The following is a 9,972-nucleotide window of genomic DNA, read 5'->3' as shown; positions in this document are numbered from 1 at the left end:
GAGTAATTTCCAAAGTTCACGTGGTTTGTTTTTGTTTTCCTCAGTTTTGTCATTGATGAAATTCTTTTTTGCAGTTTTGATCATGGAGTTTACGTCGTTTCTTAGTCTGTTTCTTTCTAGTTTGAGTTCAGTCACGTGGGCTTGGAGTTCACTGCTCGTGCTTTTAGTAAGCTTTGACTGACTTTTACGAAACTCAGAGCATTTTTTGTCTCTGGTTTTCATAGCGGCCAGTATTTCGGAGTGCATCCACGGCTCAGCGCGATTTTTTACCCTGGTGGTTCTTAGGGGGGCCATGTCGTTTAGTATTGCTGAGAATTTGGTTTTGAAACCTAGCCATGTTTCGTCAACCAGTGTACCATTGAGTTCATCTGACCAGTCCAGACTCTCCAGTTCAAGGTTGAAGGCCTCGCTAGAGTAGGTTTTGAGGTCTCTAGATGTGACTGTTTTGTGGCAGCCAGCCTTTTGTTTTAGTTTTTTTCGGGTACAGAATATCATATAATGATCACTTAACCCACATGCTATAACCCCTTTATTTGAGATCTTGGACTTGTCGGAGGTCAGAATGAGGTCAATGGTAGTCTGAGTTGATTCACATACACGTGTGGGTTGGGTGATTAGCTGGCTGAGGCCATGCAGATCACAAAACCTACTGAAGGCCTTGAAGACGGGTGCATCTTTTCGTTGCATATCCGTGTTCCAGTCTCCAATAAGAATTTTGTCTACATCCTCAACTCCAGCTAAACACCCATCCAGTGTATCATAGAAGCCACTATGATCTGGCGGCCTGTAGACTGTGCCAACCAGTAGGGATTTCGCCCTTTCGAATAGGATTTCCACCCATACAGTTTCAATTGATTTATGATTCAGGTCATTTCTGTTGATGAATTTGGTGTCCTTGTGTATGTACATACAGACACCACCTCCATGTTTGTTCCTATCATTCCTGATTATTGAGTAGTTCTCAATCTCTATCTCTGGATCTTTTACAGAATCGTCGAGCTTAGTTTCTGAGAAGCACAGTATGTTTGCCTTACCATTTATGAATATTTGTTTGATTTCATCCAATTTGTTTTTTAAGCTGTTAATGTTAATGTGAAAAATGTTCAGTCCATTGGCGTTGGTTATTTCATTGATGTTGGCAGGTTCGAAGTATTGTCCGTTTGTGATCTGTTCCTCTGTGTTGTTGTGGGTGGGAAGGGGGGAGGGGGGGGTCGGGTCCCGCGCCGTGCTGGAACAACAAAGAAGGGGGGAGGGGGGGGTCGGGTCCCGCGCCGTGCTGGAACAACAAAGGACTCGTTCCTGGTTGTTTTCGTTGTTAGCTCTGCTAGCTAGCCGATCTCCTGGTTGTTCCCCACTTAGGTTATCTAACTATCGTGCCGCCGCAACCAGAAACACTGGCCTGGCCTGCTTCTAAGTTCAGTGGCCTGGTGCTTTTTTGTACATGTTTTCAAGTACCACCAGCAGTACCACCAAGTACCACTAGTGGTACGCGTACCACAGTTTGAGAACCACTGGTCTACACCAAAGTGAGACTACTCTTCCTGGGGTCCAAACATTTAAAATACAAACACAAAAAAAAGTTAAATACAAATATAAAACCACAAACATTGAAGTACGCACAAGAAAACATCACAACAAACAAAACAAGTGAATCAAAGCTCACTCAATATTCATAAGTCAGATATCACAATTCTCCAACCATAAAATACATATTCCATAATCAGTCCATAAGAACAAAACAGATCAAAATCGTTTATATGAGTTGAACTCATAATATAGCATAACTTTTCTCAAGTCACCGATCACCTTTATATTTCCATACTAATTTCCATAATAAGTCAATGACCAAAATGTATCTCGTTATTCATGAGCACAATTTATTTCTTTTTTTTAACATACATTTGTTCCTTACCATAGTTATATTTCTCTGTATATTATTCCAATAAGCAACTGCTCTATACATTACCGTCTTTTTCAGAGCATTAGATAGTAGCTATTTTGTTTTTGTCTTCTAATGTCCCCTTCTGTTCCTCTGCCCCCTCCACCCCATCCCGCCCCACAGCACCGAGACCATCAACGATGGTCAGTTCCACACGGTGGAGCTGGTGACCTTCGACCAGATGGTGAACCTGTCCATCGACGGAGGGCCTCCCACCTCCATGGACAGCTTGGGGGCGGTGCGGCCCCTCAACCGGGAGGCACCGCTATACGTGGGGGGTAGGGGCCCTCTCCAGAACACACCTTCTTCTTCTGCAGGCACTCTTAACTACTACACTACTGTCACCTCCCAACCCCACCTCCACCTCCACCATCCCCCACCGCCAGCCATGACTGTGTTTGCTAGAGGTCACACCTTAATCACACTCAATGTAAATGAAGATAAAGATACTAAACAGGAAAGTCCATCAATCTTACAGTACACTGTATGCCCACTAGTGTATTAAAAATGTACCTATTTTAACAAGTTAACCATCTATTTTGACACATATGTATAATATGTGTATAATACTATATGACACGATGGTTCTCAAAGACCCCCATATGAGTCTACTCAGTCAGAGCAGCAGATACACAAAGAACTCCTTGCTCTTCTATGATCTTCTATATCATAACACATGATGTATGGTCTGCTCAACACAGTCCCTTACCATGTGTAAAGTGTGCCCTCTAGTGACGTATGTAGGAACTATCAGACACAGTCTTCCCTTCAGATTTGTTTTGTATCGGCATGCGTTTTTTAGTTCAGAAACTGCATCCATATATTTACGTGTGTGTTTTTGATTTCTGCAACCCGACAACTCCTGAGATCAAATTACAACATGTAAATGGTTTAGTTGATTTGAAATGATAGTTTATGCCAAGTCGGCTATAGACTCTTAAGAAATAGTTTGGTATGAGGAGCGTCTTGGGTCGGTTTGGTTTTTGTGATGTGATGTGCTGTTGTGTTCCGTTGTGCACGTCACTGTTTATAACCAGCTTCTTCTGCTTTTATACAAGACTGCAGTAAACATTACTTACTGTATACCTGCTTGCCTTTTACCGTCCTTGATTTCAAAGACAACGTGCCTCGTATGGTGCAGATATAGCAGTCTGTCATCCAACACAATTGAGAACATGTAACGGTGCTGTAAGTGGTATTTTATGTGTGAAGATAAGTGGTCTATGTGTTAGAATAATAACTCTACAGTCTGACAGCCATCACTGATACAGAGTGTCTGGTCAGTAACATGGGTCTGACAGCCATCACTGATACAGAGTGTCTGGTCAGTAACATGGGTCTGACAGCCATCACTGATACAGAGTGTCTGGTCAGTAACATGGGTCTGACAGCCATCACTGATACAGAGTGTCTGGTCAGTAACATGGGTCTCAGTCCCTCTGCTCTGCAATAAACTCAAAATAGATTTTCTGGTATCCCGTTGCCCACTTTATCCAGGAGAGAGAACTCCACACATCAGTGATGGCTGTTGGAATGTAGAGCTATTCTAACACTTAAATACTTGATCTATTTTATAACATGACAATACTTATCTATTCATTTTGAACATGAGAATACTTATCTATTTGAACATGAGAATACCACTTACAGCACCTTTAAATCTGAATAATAATAATCTGCACCATATTATTGTGCCTTCCTTCATCACGCTCATACCAGCCCTGTGTTAGCTGTCTGTCTGTGCTCCTGCACCCCCTCCGTCACTCTGCTAACCACCTGCCCCCCCCCCCCCCCCCCCCCCCCCAGGCATGCCAGTGGATGTGCACTCCACCACCGCCCTCCGGCTCTGGCAGATCCAGAACGGCTCCAGTTTCCACGGCTGCATCCAGAACCTGTACATCAACAACGAGCTGCAGGACTTCACCAAGACCCAGATGAAGCCCGGCGTGGTGCCGGGCTGCGAGCCCTGCAGGAAGATCTACTGCCTGCATGGCATCTGCCAGCCGGACGGGGTGCAGGGACCCGTGTGCCACTGCCAGCCGGGGTGGAGCGGGCCACACTGCGACCAGGCCGCCACCAACCCCTGTCAGGGCAGCAAGTAAGTGCATCATGTACCCAACCCCGGGGCTTCCTGGTCAGAACATCATGTACCCAACCCCGGGGCTTCCTGTAAGAACATCATGTACCCAACCCCGGGGCTTCCTGGTCAGAACATCATGTACCCAACCCTGGGGGTTCCTGTAAGAACATCATGTACCCAACCCCAGGGCTTCCTGTAAGAACATCATGTACCCAACCCCGGGGGTTCCTGTAAGAACATCATGTACCCAACCCCGGGGCTTCCTGGTCACAACATCATGTACCCAACCCCGGGGCTTCCTGTAAGAACATCATGTACCCAACCCCGGGGCTTCCTGTAAGAACATCATGTACCCAACCCCGGGGCTTCCTGGTCACAACATCATGTACCCAACCCCGGGGCTTCCTGTAAGAACATCATGTACCCAACCCCGGGGCTTCCTGTAAGAACATCATGTACCCAACCCCGGGGCTTCCTGGTCACAACATCATGTACCCAACCCCGGGGGTTCCTGTAAGAACATCATGTACCCAACCCCGGGGGTTCCTGTAAGAACATCATGTACCCAACCCCGGGGCTTCCTGGTCAGAGCATCACCCAACCCCGGGGCTTCCTGGTCAGAGCATCACCCAACCCCGGGGGTTCCTGTAAGAGCATTCCTGTGTCCACATAATATAATCAACAACAGTTGATTTAGTATTGTTGCTGAACACTACGCGCCTCACTCAGAAACAACAGGCTCAGAGCTGCATCTCTGCACCCTGCACCATGCACCCTGCACCCATCTTTGAATGTAATCTAATACAAGGCAACAGAATATTTTGTGTTGGATTGGAATGTTAAGTCGTGTCGTTTGACTGAGGGATCCTTGTCTCTGCAGGTGCGTTCATGGAACGTGCATCCCGCTGGACAGCCAGTCGTACCGCTGTGAGTGTGCGGAGGGCTACCGCGGCGCCCTGTGTAACCAGCAGGGGGAGCTCTTCAACCCTTGCCACCGGCTCGCCTGCAAACACGGCCGCTGCCAGATCTCGGACACGGGAGACGCCTATTGCCACTGTGAGAGTGGCTACACAGGAGAGCTCTGTGACGCAGGTCAGTCCACTGTGAGCTTTACGCTGTTAGATCCGCCCTCTTTCCTCCATCCTCCAACCATGACTGTCGTTTCCCCTCAGACATAGAAATGACAGCTGTGATTGGAGGATCAAGAAAAGAGGGGGGGGGGGCGTCCTGGTGGCTCACCGTGATGGGACGCATACCGTGTGGTCGCAACGTCCCGGGTTCGAATCCGGCCGGAGACCCTTGTTGCATGTCATCCCCCTTCTCTCTACCCCTGATTTCCTGTCACTCGCTGTCCAATCAAATAAAGCAGAAATACCCTGAGAAAAAAGTTAAGAAAAGAGGGCGGGGTTTAAGACGGTTAAATCTTTAAAACTGGTTTCTGTGATTGACCCACGTTTAAAACCTTGATCTCCTCCCGTTGTCAATCAAGTTGTACACATGTTTTAGTCGATTTGTTGTTATGATTTCATACGCTTTTCTTTGCTCATTTCCGTATCTACACTCGACGTGAAACCCCCCCGTCGACCTTCCGAGTGTGTAACCAAAGGTTCTGAACCAGCGTCTCGTCTCCTCTTCCTCCCGCCCAGAGTCCGAGTGCCGAGGGGAGCCGGTGCGAGACTTCTACCAGGTGCAGCGGGGCTACGCCATCTGCCAGACCACGCGCATGGTGTCCTGGGTGGAGTGCTCCGGAGCCTGTGACGCGGGCGCCTGCTGCGTCAGCCAGCGCATGAAGCGTCGGAAATACACTTTCGAGTGCAGCGACGGCACCTCCTTCAGCGAGGAGGTGGAGAAGACCGTCAAGTGTGGCTGCGTGGGCTGCATGTAGCGCCGGGCCACCCGACCCGCTGCCACCCGGTGGAACACAGAGAGGAAAGGAAGGAAGGAAGAGGACTGGAGGAAAGGAGAGAGGACGAGAGAGAGAGAGAGAGAGAGAGAGAGAGAGAGAGAGAGAGAGAGAGAGAGAGAGAGAGAGAGAGAGTATAAAGAAATATATATAAAACCTCTATCTATATATTATGGACAACAATGTTTGTAAAATAGGACATTTCCTCCCCTTCCAAGGTGTGTGACCTGCAGTAACACAGAGAACATCATGAGCGACAACACAGACGTGGAGAAACCATTGTATCTGCAACATTGTTCCCAAGGGGTCCAGAGATTTCAAGGTGTTGCATTCAGAGTGAGGCACCCCCCCCCCCCCCCCCCCCCGCATCCCCCCCCCATCTGTGAGGCCCCTGGCAGACTAGTCGCCATCTCCCATCTTTGCTTCCTGGAGACGGTGAGGAGGACATTGGGTCCAGCCTGGCGAGGGAGGACAGGTAATGGAGAGGGAGAGGGGGAGAGAGAGAGAGAGAGAGAGAGAGAGAGAGAGAGAGAGAGAGAGAGAGAGAGAGAGACGAGTGGATAGAGGAGGAGAGCTGGGCCGTTTCATTTGGCAAAGCCATCTGGAGCTGAGCTCAACTTAGCTAGACCGGGCTTTTTACGCTTAGGGTCGACCCGGGCCGATCGTAGCTAAGCCGGTCCGCGTCCGGTCCGGTGGGTTGAGCTCGGCCGATCTCGGGCCAAGTTAGGCTATGTCGGGTTTGGGTCGGGTTTGGGTCGAGCTTGGCCGCTGGGCTGAGGCGCACCGGGCCGTGTCTGGCTTCAGGTGGGGTTCAAACCGCTTTGGTGTGGTGGTGAGATACAGTTCATCCTTCAGCCCACGCACATGTAGAGTGGACCAGAGGAGGGCAGAGGGTCAGCGCGGCACATAATCAAGCAGGGATGTAAGGAGCTCCAGGCTACGTGGTCTACTGTGACCTTACACAGAGACTCGATGAGAGAGACTGCACTGACTAGCAGCACTGAGAGACCTAGTCACATACCCCTCCAAAGTACACGGTCACACACACACACACACACACAGAGAGAGCGAGAGAGAGAGAGAGCGAGACACATGCACACACACTTGGGTCTTACATTACCAGTGCAGTGAGAGGGCTCATCTGAGGATCTCGGAGAGGTGTTTAGTGTAACTATCTGTTCTGTTCACACAGAAAAAGCCCATGTAGTGCGGGCAGTGCCCAGTGGTCATCAGTCCCCCCCAGCATGCATTGCCTCAGGGTCAGGATGATTTGCATAAGCCCTCCCCCTTTTTTGAGCAGGAGGACGTTTAGCCCCCTCCCCTCGATGCCTGCAGTATTAAAACTTGTGCAAACCGTTGCATGTGTGGAGAAGAGTTTGCCAATGAACATGTAGAGCTTCTTAATATCATCGTGATGTTTATTATTACGAAAAACAAAATGTTGCAGATTTTTTTTATGTTTTTTTTTTTTATGTCTAATTCCTTGCGTTGGTTTTTTTTTTTTTTTTTTGGTATATTTTGTTTTACGATGTAACCTAACTCCTTTTAGTCCTCTCTTTATACAGAAATGCCTAACAGATTCTAATATATATATATTTGTATTTCATTTTGGTATAGTATTTTTCTATGTTAAAGAGTAAGTCTGTGTTTTCAGGAAGCTTGGGAACCGGCAGGAATGGCATTCGATCGGTTCCCGCTGTGTTTTTATTTTGTTTGATTTTTTCACGTCGCTCAAAACATGCTAATTTGTAATTGGCCCCCGAAAAAGAAAAAGAGAAAATAAAAAGAAAAAAAAACAGCAATCAGTTGACCTTGTTGTATAGGAGACAGTATTGATCTAGAAATATGTTTAATATTGTATATGTTGTCTTCCATGTGAATGTTACATCTAATTCATTGAGAGTCTGTGCTGTTTTGTTTTTATTCTTTTATTTATTTGATCTAAAGGCTTTTTCCTGTAGAAAGTAAAAAGGTATCGTTGGCCATATTCACCCGGCGGCCATTTTGCTCTTATGTCATGCTCAGGCTGGGTTCCTTTTCAAGGAGAGAGAGAGAAACCAAACCTGAGCATGACATAAGAGCAAAATGGCTGCCGGGTGAATATGGTCAATTGCTGACTTTCAAATATTTTAAAAAGGTATTTAAAATATATATATATATTAAAAAAAAAATAAGAAAAAGAAAAACGAGTTAAAAAATCAAATAAAAAAAGCTGTAAGGTATTTGTGACATCACTTAATAGCCAGTTATGACAGTGTTTCCTCCCCCTCTGGTTCAGACATTCCCGGTTTTCTGTGGGGGAGCAGAGGGCGGTGTGGAGGGTTCAGACCCGAGAGAAGAGACCCCAGATGGACCCCCCCCCCCCCTGTAATTACCATAACACACTTGGAAATATACCCAAAGGGTTCATTGAGATTGTTTTTCGTGTTGATTTTTGTTGAAGTGCTGGGTTGTGATTTCTATCTCTTTGTTTTTTTATTTGAGATGTTTTCCAGAGAGAGAGGTATACCTTTAAACGTAAAGGCTTTTTATCCAAGGGCATCAATCAAAGTAATTATTCTCTCGACTGATCATAAGCTGCTGTCTCAGAAGAAACGCGATGAAGTCGCCTCTATAGAAAGTGATCTATAATCCAGGTGTGTTCATCCCAAATCTGTCCCCAAAAGGCAACTACACCTGAAGCATGGTCTATGCCTACTACTGACAGAGAACAAAATGAGTGTCTGTCACTTCTGACTGGCTATAGACCATACTTAAGAGAGGAGATGGTGCCAATTACAGACAACAAAACAGTCATACCTGAATGTATAAATGTGTATAGATAAATATGACCTATGCTTATTCATGAAGTGGTAACTTTTAGCTGTTATTTAGTTTCCAATGTAAGGTATAGATGCCACGTTCTGTTTCGGAGGTGACATTCTTATCGGGATCTAAGCTAAGCGACGGGTCGCTCCTGGTCCCAGATCTGCGCCCGTATCGCAAGACCTCCCCTCCGTATCACTTACCATGTTAACTGTTTTTTTGAATACCGTTAATGTGATCCCAGTGGTGTACAATAGCATTCAGAGAAGACTTGTAAAAAGGATACTGCTGAACAACAGTCACCGTCATCCTTAGGTTACGCCGTGCACGTCATAAAAGGTGCACGTTTAGTCTAATGTGGCTTCCTTTCCTTGTCATCTTTCCTACACTGTTGTGTACAGGACGGGTGACTTCAGCTTCCTGGTACACATCCGAACGGTGATTGTGTTAAGATGTAATTCAGTAATCAGGTCAGGCGACCAGAGAACACAAAAAGTTTATTTTCCCATTCTGAGAACTGTATTTCTTAAATATGTTTATTGTAAAGACACGATATGTCTCTGTTGTATTGAACTGGTGCAAGAACGTAATATTCTCTGGTTGGGTTCTGTCCTACAGATTAGCTTGTTTGCTTTGTATGTTGCGGATTTATGGTGGGATAGAAATGAAAAACTCCCAATGATGCTGAATGTATGTAGTGCCACCGACAAAATGTTTACCGAAACTCCACTCTTTTCATTCATTAAACTTTAATGTGTGTGCTTTTAAAATGCATTCTGTGGTCTCTTTATTTTGTGCGTGCTTGTGCTTTGAGTCACCCACTTCCGATTCAATCAATTCAAAGGTTAAGACAGAACTCTCTGAACTTGTTGAATTGATCCTACACTATGTAGATCAGGTCTCCAACCTTTTTGTTAATAAGAGCTACTTTAAAAAAAGAAGAAAGGTTTATGTGAGCTACTCATATTCTCCTTTATGGGCTAAATACAAATCAACACAATTTATCATTCTGGCTCTACACCACCACAATGGACTTGATATGAAACAATCAAGATGTGCTTTAAGTGCAGACTTTCAGCTTTAATTTGAGGGTATTTACAGTACATCCAAATCAGGTGAACGGTGTAGGATTTAGAACAATTTATATATGTGCCTCCTCCTTTTTATAGGGACCAAAAGTAATTGGACAAGCTAACAATCCATAAATAAAATAGTCACTTTTAATACTCTTTGTACTTTTAAAAT

General features: G+C 45.8%; 1 protein-coding gene across 1 annotated transcript in view; it reads left to right on the top strand.

Moving 5' to 3' along the window:
- Window positions 1-9,497, top strand: part of slit1a (slit homolog 1a) — a gene marked incomplete at its 5' end in the record, with an annotated part of 46,812 nt that extends 37,315 nt beyond the window's left edge. Inside the window, 4 exon segments of the mRNA XM_084321878.1 lie at window positions 2,063-2,217; window positions 3,746-4,037; window positions 4,900-5,111; window positions 5,666-9,497. Of these exon segments, the coding sequence (XP_084178004.1) occupies window positions 2,063-2,217; window positions 3,746-4,037; window positions 4,900-5,111; window positions 5,666-5,904 (898 nt within the window). The 3' untranslated portion in view covers window positions 5,905-9,497.
- Window positions 9,498-9,972: the final 475 nt, after the last annotated feature.

This window comes from Notolepis coatsorum (assembly GCF_963971535.1).
Source record: "Notolepis coatsorum genome assembly, chromosome: 9".
In the NCBI taxonomy this organism is placed as follows: domain Eukaryota; kingdom Metazoa; phylum Chordata; class Actinopteri; order Aulopiformes; family Paralepididae; genus Notolepis; species Notolepis coatsorum.
This window is presented reverse-complemented; position numbering and strand designations above follow the sequence as displayed.